At 36.8% G+C, this 16,030-nt stretch overlaps 1 protein-coding gene across 1 annotated transcript in view; it reads right to left on the minus strand.

Annotated features, from left to right (window-relative positions):
- CORIN (corin, serine peptidase) overlaps window positions 1–16,030 on the minus strand; it is a 225,053-nt gene that overhangs the window by 66,869 nt on the left and 142,154 nt on the right. The window contains 3 exon segments of the mRNA XM_043972400.1: window positions 319–390; window positions 393–425; window positions 9,382–9,495. Of these exon segments, the coding sequence (XP_043828335.1) occupies window positions 319–390; window positions 393–425; window positions 9,382–9,495 (219 nt within the window).

Raw genomic sequence — 16,030 nt, forward strand, 5'->3', positions numbered from 1 at the left:
GTGCGATCCAGAGAAAATCACCTGACCTCTCTCAGTCACATTTTCCTCATTTTAAAATACTAATATTTACCTTGTGAGTTGTTGTCAGAATCAAATGAGATAATACATGTGGAGTGTTTTGTAAACCTTAAAGCATCTATATGAATGCTAGCTATTATTTATGTATAAAATTCCACTCTAACAATGAAATTCCAGGGAGAAAAATCATCTAACAAACTGTCCCCCCCAAATTGTTCAACAGTTCTGTTTCCTACTCCATTTGCTAGAACAATCTGAGTCTTTTTTTTTTTTTTGGTAAAACATAACATTAATGCTTACCACAATTTTGTTCATCACTTAGGTCTCCACAGTCATTATATCCATCACATACAAAACTATAATTAAGGCATTTCCTGTGTGACAGTGAAATAGATCTTCACTACAATCTGTAAATAAGCAGAACAACCAGTAAATCACTTTTATTGAAGAATATTATAAGTTAACAGATCAAATCATAGTTACAGATTATTATACTTGGAAGGTACCTTAGAGAATGCCTCATACACATTTCATGCTGATCCCCAATAAAATATAATGTCCTTGAGGATAGGAACTGTTTTACTTTTATTCCCCCCAATCTTAGCACAGTGCTTTGTACAAATGAACTGAACAAGGAAAAAAATCTAAAGAGGTTTAGTGACTTACTCAAAATTGCATGGATTTGTAATGTTGAGACGAAAACCTGCTGATTTCAGGTCCTTTTAGTCTTCAAAGGTCTTTACCTAAGTTCATTTTACTACAAACAAATTCTTTTTACCTTTTTTTTAGGCCCCAACTAAACCACTGATATAACCTCCAAATTTAGTATGACTGACAGTAAGGTTTTCAAGTCCAACAACTAGTAATATCTCTAAATCAAATCTTAGGGGCAGTTAGTTGGCACAGTGGATAGAGCACCAACCTTGAATCAGGAGGACCTGAGTTCAAATCCAGCCTCAGACACTTGACACTTACTAGCTGTGTGACCTTGGGCAAGTCACTTAACCCTCATTGCCCAACCAAAAAACAAACCCAAAAACCAAATAAATCAAACCTTAACCTGAAATCCATGAACTTCCTTCAGGGAAACATGATTAGATTCCAGAGGTTCTATTAACTTGATAGGAAAAACTACATTTTTCTCAACTGTAACTGAAATTTAAACATTTCCTTCAATAATGAATATAGGTGACAAAATGCCATAATATTAGCCGTACTTCCGATTTTGTCAACAATGGAAAAATATATTTTCAAAGTTGTCAACTTGGCATACTAAAAAATATGTATTTCTCTTGGAAGTTTTTAATTATCTTCTTAGGAATGCTATAAAACTGGGAACAGTGGGTAGAGGTTTGCAAGCCGTATTATTTACTAAAAGAAAAACTTCCTACATTTAAAGCTGTCCAAATAGGAGCCTCAAAAAGATAGTGAGCTTCCCATCAGTGGAAGTCTTCCATCAGATGGTGGATGAAGGAACATTTGTTGGGGATATTTGTAGAGGGAATCACTGTTCAGGAATGTGAAGTCAACAGAAAGGACTGAAAGTTTTGTCCTAAAAATGGACTAGATGACTTTACAGGGAGCCTTTCCAACTGTGAGGTGCTAGGATAGGCAATATCTAAAACAAAAAACAAAACAAAACCACCTTTCATTTTAACTATCAGAACAAATTAGTGTGCCTCTCACATTTTTCAGAACTATACAGTAGTCAAACTTGGTAGTGCAGCATCAAATCACCATGTGATACAATGCACTCAGTTTGTTGTCCAAAAATTAAAAGACAGATATGTTAAGAGTGAAATCCATCATTATCCAACAAGTTAATAGATTCAACTTTCTTCTATCATGACTTACACTCTTAAACAAGAACTTTTTTAAGAAGTCCTTTTCAGAGGTCAGATACAAAATGATCTATGTTTGCTGAAACAATTTGTTGACTTCAGTGAGGCTTGGCCAATTGGTAAATACACAAAACTTTCACCAGAGGTACTTCACTGCAGAGCCTGGACAACATAGTAAACAGCAAGATTATAGTGCTGCTTTTATTCCAGTAAATGTTTATTTGAACTAAGAATAAGAGAAGACGTTAGCACAGTTTGCTGCCTTGCAAATCAAGACTTTCCAAAAAGATGCTTTCTGAGGTTGCCTTGCTCTATGTGAGTAAAATTTTGCATAACTTATGGAAAATGATGTTGTTCCAAGTATATACCTTTTTACGTTATAAAGCATAGTCGAGATAAAATATTATCAGAAGTTTATGCCTTAAGTGCATTACATGTATTCACTTGAGAATTTTTATGTACTTACGCAATTTTCCTTTCTGTAAAGGAAAATTAGATAAAGTAATTTAAAAAGCACTTTAAATAAGGAATAAGAAAGGAGAAACTTAGCAAGAGCTTTGCAAATTTTACTTTATCTCCCATGACTATTTATAAATGTAAATATGTTTCTTTGACTCCATCCTAAAGCACGGGACTGTCTATCCACACAAACCAAATTAGTTACCATTTAGAAACACAGAATCAGAAAATTAGGGCCAAATTTCAGAACTTATCTAGTCCAACTGCCTTACATTACAGATGAGGTAAATCAGGCCCAAAGAAGTCAATTCACTTGCACAAAATCAAATGTTTCATCATGAACAAAACCATTGCCTTCGGACTCCCTGCCACAACTCTTGCCACTATTGCATAGAGATTCCAGCACTGTGCAGTAATACCTCATTTCCAGCCTAACTCACATACTACCTCTTCCATGAAACCTTCAATACCTCATCATCTCTGACCAATGACTATGATCATAAAGCTTATTATTGCTATCATTCTATACCAATCACATACTGCAATATGACCCCTTTAAGGATCAAATCTATTTGGTTTTGTTTAAACCATATTGATGGAAACATTTTGTGGCATTTATACATTTTATACTTATTAATTTATGTTTGTATACTAAATATAATTTGACCTTTTCTTGACGATTTAAGAACATTATTTTGAATATGAGTGATGATGCTGTACTCTAATACAATGATGCCTAGGAATCTTGAGGATATAAAAGCTACTTGACTCTACATTGAGTGGTTCTAGCTTTTCTTTGCTTTATATAATGTTTCTTTCTTCTTGCTGTAAGCATATGCTTGCCATTAATATATGACTATTAGTATATGCTTCTAACTGAGCTCATTCCTGACTCTCTGGACTTTTATTCCTTGCCCCTGTTCAGGTACCACTCCCTCCCCACCATACACATACATACATATGTACATACATACACACATACATACATACATACAAGTGTAAATATTTACATATATACACACACTCACACTTTTTGGGGGGGGGGCAATGAGAATTAAGGGACTTGTCTGAGGGTGGATTTGAACTCTGGTCCTCCTGAATTCAGGGCCGGTGCTTTACCCATTGTGCCATCTAGCTGCCCACTCACACACACTTTTCAAGTCCTTTTTATTCATTGTCTTCCCCCAATACAATGTAAACTCCTTAAGGCTAGGGATTCCTCATATTTGTATTACCAGAGCTTACCACTGGGCTTGGCATATAAACACTCAATAAATGCTCTATGTACCTACCTATCTGTAACCTTGTACCTACCTATTTGTCTATTTGCCTTTAAGACACTTTTACAACCTTCCTATTCCATCTCCTGTAACCAAGGAAGAATTGTCAAGAGACACCAGTTGAAGCTCAATGAATCCGTAACTTTATTTTAGATATAATTTAAAACCAATGGACTCTTTGGAAAAAAAAAAAAACAACCCTAAGGTTCCACATCTCCCTTCCCTGACACTGAAAGCCCTTTTCTACTTATTTTTGGTTTGCAATTGTATTCTTCTGATTAAAACTGGCAGATTTTGGGTCAGACTAAGCTTCTGTTTCTACTAAGCCTCAGTTTTCTACAAAAACCTGTTTTTCAGTGTTCTCCTTTATAAAATGAGGGGATTGGACTAGACCATCTTTAAGATTTCTTCCACTTAACTTTTTTTTGTTTTTTTGCACAGGGCAATGGGGCTTAAGTGACTTGCCCAGGATCACACAGCTAGTAAGTGTCAAGTGTCTGAGGCCGCATTTGAACTCAGGTCCTCCTGGATCCAGGGCCGGTGCTTTATACACTGTGCCACCTAGCTGCCCTCCACTTAACTTTGTGACCTAGCAATACCACTACTAGGTCTGTATCCAAAAAGAGATTAAAAAACAAAAAGGAAAAGGACTGATATATACAAACAATATTTATAGCTCTTTTCTGGTGGCAAAGAATTGGAAATTGAAGGGATGTCCATCAATTGGGGAATGGCTGAACAAATTGTGGTATATGATTTTGTGCTATAATTAATAATGAGCAGGATGCTCTCAGAAAAACCTGGAAAGACTTACATGAGCTGATAGAAAGTAAAATGTCCTGTGTACAAAGTAACAGCAATACTGTAAGATGATCAGATGTGAATGAATTATATACTCTCAGTAATACATGACCCAAGACAACTTTGAAGGACTTATGATGAAAAATGTTACTCATCCCCAGAGAAAGAACTGATGGTGCCTGATTGAAACATAGGTGGGTTGTGTTTTTTTTTTTACTTAATTTTTCTTGAGTTTTTTTTGTCCATTTTCTTTCATGACATGACTGATATGGGAAATGTCTTAGATGACTACAAACGTATAATTTATATTGAATTGCTTGCCTTCTCAAAGGATGGGGGGGTGAGGAGGGAGGAAAGGAGAGAATCTGGAACATAGTTTTAAAAATGGATGTTAAAAATTATTTGCACATGTAATTGGAGAAAAATAAAATGCAAAATAAGTAATTTTTAAAAAAAACAGATTTCTTCTGGGGGCAGCTAGGTGGCACAGTGGATAAAGCACTGGCCCTGGATTCAAGAGAACCTGAATTCAAAATCCGGGCTCAGACACTTGACACTTACTAGCTGTCAAATAAAAAGATTTCTTCCACTTGTAAAATTCTATGATTCTATAAATCTGAGTCTTATAATCAAATTAATAATGATAACAACAACAATAATAACAACTAGCATTTGTATTTGTTGTTGTTGTTGTTGGGTTTTGCCTTTCATTCTCAAAGAGGACCATGACATCGGGAGGTATTGTTATAACTTGCAATGAATTGTATGTAAGTGAGGCAGGGCTGTGCAGTCACCAACCTCACTCTCTTCTCCAGAGCCATCTAGGTCCAGTGACAAGATACACATAGGAGATGGCCCTGGATGTTAGCATTTATATAGTACTTTTGGATTTTGTACAGGACCCTGGTAAAAAGCAGCCCCAATAACTGGGAATTTCCAAGAGACTAGAAAAATTATACTTCTTGGTTATTTAATCCTGGGGTGGGGGAGTGGGTTTAGAACCACCATATCCCAAGTAAAATCATCTTCCTCTGGCATTTCCCCTAACTCTCTTGCTAATCCAATTCAATCCCTCCTGTATCTTTCTCTAATCACACTTTTTACTGTGCCTTCTGGAACCCTTGTTCAATAAACTTGTTAATAAGCTAACCTTTATCTAGTCTTCTTTTCACAATTTTCCATCTTCTTACAATAATTAATAATAATAATACCTAACATTTATATAGCACTTTTAGATTTCTGAGCAGTTTACTTAATATATTATTTCATTTGATCCTCACAACAGCACTGTTAAGTAGGTACTATTATTATTCCCATTTTATAGATGAGGAGAGTGAGGCTGAGAGCATTTAAGTGATTTGCTCAGATTCACACAGTAATAATTGTCTAAGGTAGGATTCACACTCAAAACTTCCTGTATCTGATTCCAACACTCTATGAACTATACTACTTAGATGTCTCATGGAAGCCTGGTTTTCTTTGGAAGATACCATATGTTTGGCTATCCTTTCCAGTGTTGGTTGCTTCTTCTCTCATGTTCCCCAATACACTGGGACACATTTCTTCCTCTTCACCTCTTTCTTTCTTTCTTTCTTTCTCTGTCTCTCTGTCTCTGTCTCTGTCTCTCTCTCCTTTCTCCCTCACTCCTCCTTCCCTCTCCCTCTCCCCCCCCCTTTCTTTTTGCGGGGCAATGAGGGTTAAGTGACTTGCCCAGGGTCACACAGCTAGTAAGTGTCTGAGGCTGGGTCTGAACTCAGGTCCTCCTGAATCCAGGGCTGGTGCTTTATCCACTGCACCACCTAGCTGCCCCTCTTCACTACTACTTTCACATTTTTATTCTGCCAAAAGCACTCAGAAACTTCTCTTCTCAAGAAGTGCACTGCATTTCTAATTATTATCTGCCTGAGGTCCTTAATCTCCCAAGTTACTTTTTTCTCCTTCTCCAAAGAGTTCAGTATCTGGTTCACAGTCTTTCTCTGCAACTCAATCCCTTGTCTCACATGTGAAGACTTCAGTTTACATAATAATGCCTGGCCTCCTGGTTCATCTTTGGCCATGCAGTTGGCCACACAGTTCCCACAATACACTACTTCACAAGCTCAACCATCAACAAGGAGGTCAGATCTCATATCTCATCATGACACCAAACTGTACAGTTCCATGGTTTTGAATTCTCAAATGCCTTCTCTGATTATATTCTCCCGTTCTTTTTTCTCTCCATCTCATTCATTCTACATCTTTTTTTTCAATCCGGCCTCTAGTTCCTCCATTTCTCCCTATTCACCCACTCAACCACCCCATTCTAACTTCCCTTTTCTCCCATAATAGCTTTGACTCTATCATTGAACAGTTCAGCCATGTAGCGTGCTCAGTACCCTTTTGCGCTGTTTATGCCCTGCTACTCTTCAACCCTAGATCATTCCCAGAATCTGCCCTTTCCGCTTCTATTTCTACACTGTTGAAAGCTACTAAAGCAAGCCACACCACCATGCTGACTAAATTCCCTGTAGATTCTCGTTATCTAATCTTAGCTGGATTTTCACTGGTGAATGGAAAAAAAAAACCTTTAATTCTTCTTTCATTGACTCTCTATCACTCTACCCTCAGTAGCTATTCCAAACTTTCTCCTCACAAACAGCCATACTTACTTCACCTTGCCCTCTCGCTAAAGAGATATCCTTGCCTCCTAATGGAGGCTGTCTGCCATGATTTCCTTCTTCTCCCCTCTTCATACCTCATATTGCTACAATGTTTACTCATTCTCCTCCTTCCTTTCTTCCCTGCCTCTGAGAAAGAGGTAGCCCTTCTCTTTGCTAGGGCCTGCACCTTCTAGATCCTCTTCAATCTCCTCCAGGAACAGGTCCCATTTATCATGTCCTCTTTTTTCTTTTTTTGTGAAGCAATTGGGGTTAAGTGACTTGCCCAGGGTCATACAGCTAGTAAGTGTGTAAAGTGTCTGAGGCCGGATTCGAACTCAGGTCCTCCTGACTCCAGGGCCGGGTGCTCTATCCACTGTGCACGCAGCTGCCCCTATCGTGTCCTCTTATGTATGAAGTGCAGCTAGGTAGCACAGTGGATAGAACACTGGGCTTGGAATCAGGAAGACTCACCTTCATGAGTTCAAATCCAGCCTCAGACACTTACTAGTATAACCTGGGCAAGTTCACTTAACCCTCTTTGCCTCAATTCTTCTTCTGTAAATAAGCTGGAGAAGTGTAACAATTGGAATGATGCCACCTGCTGGAGACTTACTGTAGAAGAGCTCCGCCATGAAAGGAAAGTCTTTGAGGGCAAGACCATGCGTCTTTTCTTTGGCATCAGGAAGTGATGTTGGCTGGTGGGAGGAGGAAGGGGGAGCCGGGTACTCTATCTCTATCTCTCTCTCTTCCTGAGGACGCTGGTGGAGAAGGGAGCTAGAAATGTGCTCTCCCTTTAATAGATAGGAATCTAGGCCTTTCTCTCTCTCTTTACAAAATTCTTATTCTCCTTAATAAATGCTTAAAAGTCTAACTCTTGCTAAAGCTTATAATTTATTGGCGACCACTCATTAAATCTTTTAGACAGACTAGCTAGAATTTTAGCCCTTAACAGAAGGAAATGGCTAACTACTCCAGTATCTTTGGCAAGAAAACCCCAAAAGTGGCCAAAAAGAGTTAGATATGACCAAAACAACCTAACAACAATTTTATCTGTGAACACTTACCAACCTATTGTTCTTAACCCTCGGCAACTGATTTTTTTTAACCCCACGACACTCTAAACCGTCACTGTCTTTTCCAGGTCTACAAATGATCTATTAACTGGTAACTCTGATGACCTAAAAACAAGTCCTACAAACTGCTTCATATTTTAAGATGAGGTTTTGGTTTCAGTCTGCTGAGAGATGTTTAATTATCATTACAGTAGGTTAACGAATCTTGCTTTATTTATTTATTTATTTCAAATCTTGTTTTAAATTTTTCTGTCAGTGCGCAGTCTTTGGGTCCATTAATATGTCTTTTGTATGTGGGAAAATAAATGTCTGTCCCATATCTGATTAATATTGTTCATTTGGTATCTTTGTACTCCCCTTTGGGAAGATATAGTTATGAGTCTAAGTTTTAAATAACTTGTCTCAAGGGTACCAAACTTGGGGTCTAATCAGTCAGACTGGGATAAAAAGAAGCCTACCCTTCTCCCTCTAACTGAAGCCAGGCTCTTCCAGGACTGAACCAAGCTCAGACCATATGCATGAGCCCAGAGTATATGGGTCCCTTAGGGAGAAGAAATAGATGTAGTGCCCCTAGCCCCTTCAGGTCAGGACCTATTCTAGACAGAGATTATAAATTAAAATCTATCTAGTTTCTTTTCCATTTGTACCTTTTACTTGATATATCACTTAAAGAGTAAGATCAAACTAAAGAGGTAACTGAATCTAAACTTGAAAAACTAAATTCTAAAATTGAAACTAAAGAGGAACGGATATGAAATAGATGCCCATCAAATGTATTTATTTTTTTACTGAATCTGTCATTTAGGCCAGGCATAGTGCTTTGACTAGCAGGCCTGTACATTCATAGCTCTGGCTATCAGTTAAGCCAAAAGAGACATGAGAATATGTGCCTTTGTCTCTGTTATATAATGCTATGGACCACTGGGGGGGCAAACAGCAATCTCCCAGACAAATGCCCTTCCCCCTAATCCACGCAAGTTGGCCCTTACAGCTAATTCTACAGGCTCAAAAAATTAAACTAAAATTTTTAAAGCACTCTCTCTTCAAGGAAGCTTTCAATCCCCACAGAAGAAGCTAACTGTTGAGCTCCTATTTTAAAAGCTTTAAACAAATTTGAAAAGGTCTATGAACACCCGTTGGGTAGCTGTCAAAAAGTAAACCAGAGCAGGTCTATGCAAATGTTCTTTATGGTTGTTATTATGTTGACTCTTGGGCTCCTGAATGGACTCACTGTGCTACCCATAGAAGATGGAAAGATTCTGTGACCTACTGCAGTGCCTCTCGTCGCTCCAGTCATCACAATCGTTGAAGCCATTGCACTGCAGCTTTCTGGGAATGCAGACTCCGCTGGTGCACAGAAAGCTCTCACCTCCTCCACACAGCACTGAAGGAAGGAAGGGGAAAGGAGAACAGGGAGTTAAGAGGGTTTCCAGATTGTTCTCTAAAGGAAATCAAGAGGGGGGGAAAACCCTTCCACCCCTACTTTTCAATGGATTTTGTGTCGGACTTCTCCAAGCCCTTCATCATCATTTTCCTTTGGCACCTTAAAACATCAACTACCTAATTAACTAGGTATAACCTAAACAGTTCTTGTCTTAGAAAAGCAAGAGGAAATCCACAAAGTGGTTTGCAAAGTAAGTACCTTCTTGAGGGTATGAGTCATTGGTGAAAAATCACAAATGAGACAACTTCTGGGGATTAAAAAAACACACCAAGTGAAAGTGTTCTATCTCATAATTATCAATTATTTAGAAGTGTGGTGAACAAACACACAAAAGTCTATTTCTATGATACAAGCAGTTATGAAACAGAATTAAGAATGGAGTTAGTCAATCACACAGAACTCCAGTAATTCTAACTATAAATATGCCATTCACCCCATATATTAAACACTCATGGCTAGCCTCAGACAAAATGCTTCCTAAAAGGTGAATTATAAGATGCTAATGGTTAACTGTGGCTGACCTTAGAGAGACGAAGCAACATAGGATGACAGAGAAATTACTAGATTGGGAAGCATGAAGATCCGGATTCAAATCTCACCTCTGATAATTGTGTCATGTTGGACAAGTCATGTCACATCCCTGAGACTCATCAAGAAAATGAATATCATATGACCAGTAGCAGTATCCAACCCATAAGATTCTACAGAAGGTTCAATTTAGATAGTCAAGTCAGCAAGCATTTCTTAAGTGCCAACTATGTGCCGGGAGGTTAGCCAAGCATGGAATACTGAGAAAGGCACAAGGCAGTCCTTGCTGTCAAGGAGTTCACAGTATAATGAAGGAGATGGCAGGCAAACACCTACTTACAAACAAGATACATACACATGTATATATTATATTAGATATTATAATGACAAGTATCGTTGTATACAGATGTTTACAACTATGTTTGCAGTTATATATGTGTGTGTATATACATATATGGAGTTCATGGTTTAATGGGGGAGAAAACATGCAAACAACAATTTAAAACAAGAAAGATATATACATATATGTATGCATGTATGTGTTTGTACATGCATGTTTATAACTATGCAATTATATATGTATGTATATATCTGCAGTTCAAAGCTTGAAGAAGGGATGACATGCAAGCAATGATGCACAAGCAAGATAAAAATATAGATACATACATGCACATTTACACATATATGTGAAGCTATCTACTGGGCTTGGAATGAGGAATCTAGACCTCAGACACTACCTGTGTGACTGTGTGACCCCAGGTAAGTCACTTAACCTTGTTTACCTCAGTTTCCTCATCTGTCAAATGAGCTGGAGAAAGAAATGACAAACTACTCCAGTATCTTGGCCAAGAAAACCCCAAACGGAATCACAAAGAGTCAGGCACAACTGAAAAATGACTGAACAACACAACATGTATATGTTATGTGTGCATATAGACACATATATTTATGTGTGTGTAATATATATTAAATACCGATTATATATGAGGTATAGATTAATTATATGTCTAAAATGTATATGTTACACAGCCATAATGTATGTGATATATTATATATCCTACAATGTATATAATCTATTATATATCCACATTGTGTTGTACATCTATATCTATATTAGAGATATATAATACAGGAATAATTAGATTATCTCAGAAGAAGGCACTAAAATTAAGGAGGAAGAGGAAAGGCTTCTTGCAGAAGGTAGATTCTAGCTGAAGCCTAAAGGAAGCCAGAGAAACTAAGGTAGGGATAACTGGGAGAGAGTTCCGAGTAAAGAGAGCCAGCCAAGGAAAATTCTGTCTGTCTGTCTGTCTGTCTCTCTTTCACACACATTGCTTTGCAGAGTTGAAAGCATTATATAATTGTGAGCAATTATTATCAATATCTATCCTAACTTTCACTTTACCTTTGGGAAATGAAGCTCCAGAGAGGAGCCACACAGCTAGCTAGTAAGCTAAAAGAAGAATCCAGGTGACCTGACAATAATCTTTCTTCTATACCAGAGAGTCTGTTTGGAGTCTATTTTGGTAATGAGGTGAAGTGGAATTAAATAATCATATTTTGATTTCAGGTTGATTCCCTGACATTAATTAAAAAAAGGTTATTTTAAGAAAAATTAAAGTTTAAGTTCCAATTCTATCCCGCCTTTCCTCCCTCCCTAAGACAGTAAGTAGGCAGATAGGTTATACATATGCAATTATGTAAAACATTACCATATTAGTCATTTCTATAAGAAAACTCAAAAGAAAAAATATGAAAGAAATAAAATGAAAAATAGCGTGCTTCAGTCTGTGTTCAATCAATATCAGTTCTTTCTTTGGAGATGGACATATGAGTATGCTTCATCATTGGTCCTTTAGGACTGTTTTGCATCACAGTATTGCTGAAAATAGTTCAGTCTTTCACAGTTCTTCATCAATCAATATTGTTGTCACTGTGTACAACCTTCTACAGGTTCTTCTCACTTTACCATACATCAGTTCATATAAGTCTTTTCAGGCCTTTCTGAAATCATCCTGCTTATCATTTCTTATACTGTGATAATATTCTATTACAAGCATATACCACAACTTGTTCAGCCATTCCCAAATTGATTGGCAATCCTTTGATTTTCAATTCTTAGCCATGACAAAAAGAGCTGCTATAAATATTTTTGTACAAATAGGTTTTTTCTCTTCTTTTTGGTACCTGACATTAATTTTTGCTATTGTTGATAAAAATTCACTTTCAACTTCTAAAATCTCAACTTCTATTTTGATCATTATAGTCTATTTCAGGATTCAAGTGAGGAAAGCCTAGAAGAGGGAAAAAAACTCTGTTTAAAAATCAGACAAAAGAGCAAAGCATATCAACAATAAAAATAATTAAGAAATTAAGGGGATAAGGTTTTTAAATGGGCCTCCATATTACCCGGATAATAAAGAAAGGTAGTCTTTTCTATTCCAATTTCAGCAAAAAGCCAATAAAGCAAGTGGCATGAAGGGAGTCCTCAATTATATTTAGATGGAAAGTAGAAAAGAATGAATTTGGCTCAAGGTGTAGCCCACCTAGGGAAATGACTTCCATAAGGGGACTATTGGACCCAGTTCACAAAATTGATTACCTTTGCCAACTAATAGCAAAGTTTAGTTGTCTCTACTGCTGAAATACTACACTACTATCAGCACCCTGTAAATGTCAGTGCCTTGGACCAATCTCCCATCACTATGCCTTAGTTACAGCTGTGCTTTTCATTCATCCAAAATCTAGTACTCCATGCTGTGGTAAATGATGGGTAACTTGTTTTATAACTATTTTTTTCTAGTTTTTGCTCCCTTAGCATTAAGTACCCTGTGAATATTTACTTCTTGAATGAGTAAAAGTAGATGTGAGGGGCAGCTAGGTGGCTCAGTGGATAGAGCACTGGCCCTGGATTCAGGAGGACCTAGAGTTCAAATCCGACTCAGACACTTAAACACTTACTAGCTGTGTAACCCTGGGCAAGTCACTTAACCCCAATTGCCTCACTAAAAAAATAAAAAGAAAAAAAGGTAGATGTGAATCATTCTACCTATGATATTGTGAAAGGAGAGAATAAAAATTTATATAATTTCTATGATCTTTCAGAATTACAGAACATTAGGAATAAAAGGTACCTTAGTGAGAAAAGTATAAACACGTTAATAATGCACTGCTTATATAGCTATGAATTTTTGTTCATTGTTATTTTCAATTCCAAATTCTTTCCCTCCTTCTATTTCTCCCCAAGCCATCAAGAAAGCAAAAGTAATAATACCCATTATACTTATGAAATCGCATAAAAAATATATTTCCACATTAGCCATGTTGTTGAGAAAGAGATGAAAAAGAAGAAAAATAAGATAAAATAAATATTTTCAGTATGCACTCAGAATTCATCAGATCTCTATCCAGAGGTAGATAGTATTTTATATCATAAGTCCTTTGAAAATATCATGGATCATTGCAGTGATCTGAATTAAAGTCTTTCAGAGTTTATTATCATTATAATATTGCTGTTATTGTGTACAATGTTTCTCCTGGTTCTACTCATTTCACTTTTCATCAGTTCATGTCTTCCCAAGTTTTTCTGAAACCACCTTCTTGATCATTTATTACAGCACGATAGTATTCCATCACAATCATATATCATTGGGAGCAGCTAGATGGCACAGTAGATAAAGCACCTGCCCTGGATTCAGGAGGACCTGAATTCAAATCTGACCTCAGACACTTGACACTTACTAGCTGTGTGACCCCTGGGCAAGTCACTTAACCCTCACTGCCCCACAAAAACCAAAACCAAAACAATCATATATCATAACTTGTTCAATCATGCCCCAATTTAAGAGCAATTCCCTCAATTTTCAATTCTTGGCACCACAAAAAGATCTATGAATTGTTAATAGCCATCGTGCAAATCAATTTGGATTAATGTACAAAAAGTGACTAAACTAGTTATATATGTATGTATGCATGTGGTAAAGAATACTTTACCACAGAACCCCTGAAAGTCATCTTAGATCAAAGAGGAAATTATTTTTTAAAAGACTCATACACCAAAATATTCATAGAAACATTTTGTGTAGTAGCAAAAAACTATAAACAAAACAGATGCTACTAAATGGGAAACAGCTAAACAAGGTGTGGCACCTGAATGCAATGAGTGTAATTGTGCTGTAAGAAATGATGACTATGATGAATTCAAAGAAGCATGGGAATGCTTATGTGAGCTGTTGAAAACAGTATGCCAGCAAAGCAAATTCAAGTGAATGCTATGAAATGATCTTTTCCAAATTGAGTTCAAAGTGTATTTATGAAAAAGGTACCCCCCCCTTTTTTTGCAGAGGCCCAAGGTTGCAAATGTAAAAGGAATACTATATATAAGATTAAACTTTGCTGAAACCATGGTTAGTTTTGATGAACATTTTCCCCCTCTTTTTATTCTGTGATAAAGTAATAGCTCTCTGGGAAGGGTCTGAGAGAGAATGATATATTTGGAAATGTAAGTGATAAAAAATTTTAAATCAATTTCACAAAAGACACAAAATACAACTGACTAAATCACATCTCAATGGCACTATCTAGAAAAATTAAAGTCCATAGAATCACAGATGTAAAGCTGGAAAAGATCACAGAAATCATCTTATTTTACTGAGAAAATGATGCTTGCTAAGTCCTTGCTTTTCAAGGTCACACCTGCCAATTAATGGTAAGCCAAGATTTGAACTCAGTCCAATGACTCCAAGTGAACCATATCAAATTTGGCGCTCTCTTCCCACCCCCATCATGCTGCATTTCTTAAGTTTAATCTTAAGCATCATGTTTCTTAGGTCAGTATCTCAGCATCATTTCATTATTTTAAAAAAAAAGGTAATTTTCATTTGTGATACAACTGAAACAAAATTTTGAACAAAATGCCATTGGTTAAGAATCGTAGCCCTGAGGTATTGGTACAAACAAAAACAACAACAATACACAGTTTTAAGCATTATCAGCAGCAAATGCTTCAATTATACTTGTGTCAACTTAGATGCTGGTCTATTATCACATGTGTACAAAAATGTAATCCTGAGAGAAACCACAATAAGAATCTATCTATTAGTCAATAATTCTAAGGCTGCAGCCCCATGGAATAAAAATTAAATTAAATCCGCTAGGAAACAATAAGGGCTTTCCTTTATCTGTTACCTTATCCCATGTGCCCATTTTTTTTCAGTAGCTGGAGGGGTGGCTCCATTAAATTTGAAACTCACTGGCATTGTACTGGCATCTTCACTTAAACCTTGAGCAAGACCAACCTTATGGACTGTGAGTTACCAATATGGTGTTAACTTTGGAAACTCTTAAGTCTGCCTAACCCAAGTTTCTACAGTGCCTAAAAATGTTTCAATGCTCTATTATTAGGTCCTATTATAATTCAAACAAATAACATCTTGTGTCTAAATTAGTTTACCATTTTACCTAGCCAGGCTTCTAGCAGTACCCCAGGAAACACATGTGTTTCTGATTCAAGGAAGGGGTTCAAAACATGTACAATGCTCAGAAGCTGGGCTGAGACACATGGAGGAAAGGAAAAGTACCAAAGAAAAGTTTTACCTAAATCTGAATCAACTGGTTCTACTTATAAGCTTCTCAGTGGCTACCATTAGTTTCAAGTCTACTATAAAGTCTTTTAGGGGTCTATTTGCTTTCTTTTAAAAAATGTGTCTTGGATATTTTTTTTAATTTCCCAATAATTGCCCCAGACAATAGAACACTCTCTTGTAACAAGAAAGTACAGTTACAAAAACAAACATGTAGAGTATGGTCTGCCATGGTAATTTTCTCACATTCCTCTGAGTTAACTAGTCATAACATTATTCTGAGTCCTATTTTTTTCTTTTTTCTTTTTTTTCTTTTGGCAGTCAATGGGGGTTGTGACTTGCCCAGGGTCACACAGCTAGTAAGT

The sequence above is a fragment of the Dromiciops gliroides genome, chromosome 6, assembly GCF_019393635.1.
Source record: "Dromiciops gliroides isolate mDroGli1 chromosome 6, mDroGli1.pri, whole genome shotgun sequence".
Lineage (NCBI taxonomy): Eukaryota > Metazoa > Chordata > Mammalia > Microbiotheria > Microbiotheriidae > Dromiciops > Dromiciops gliroides.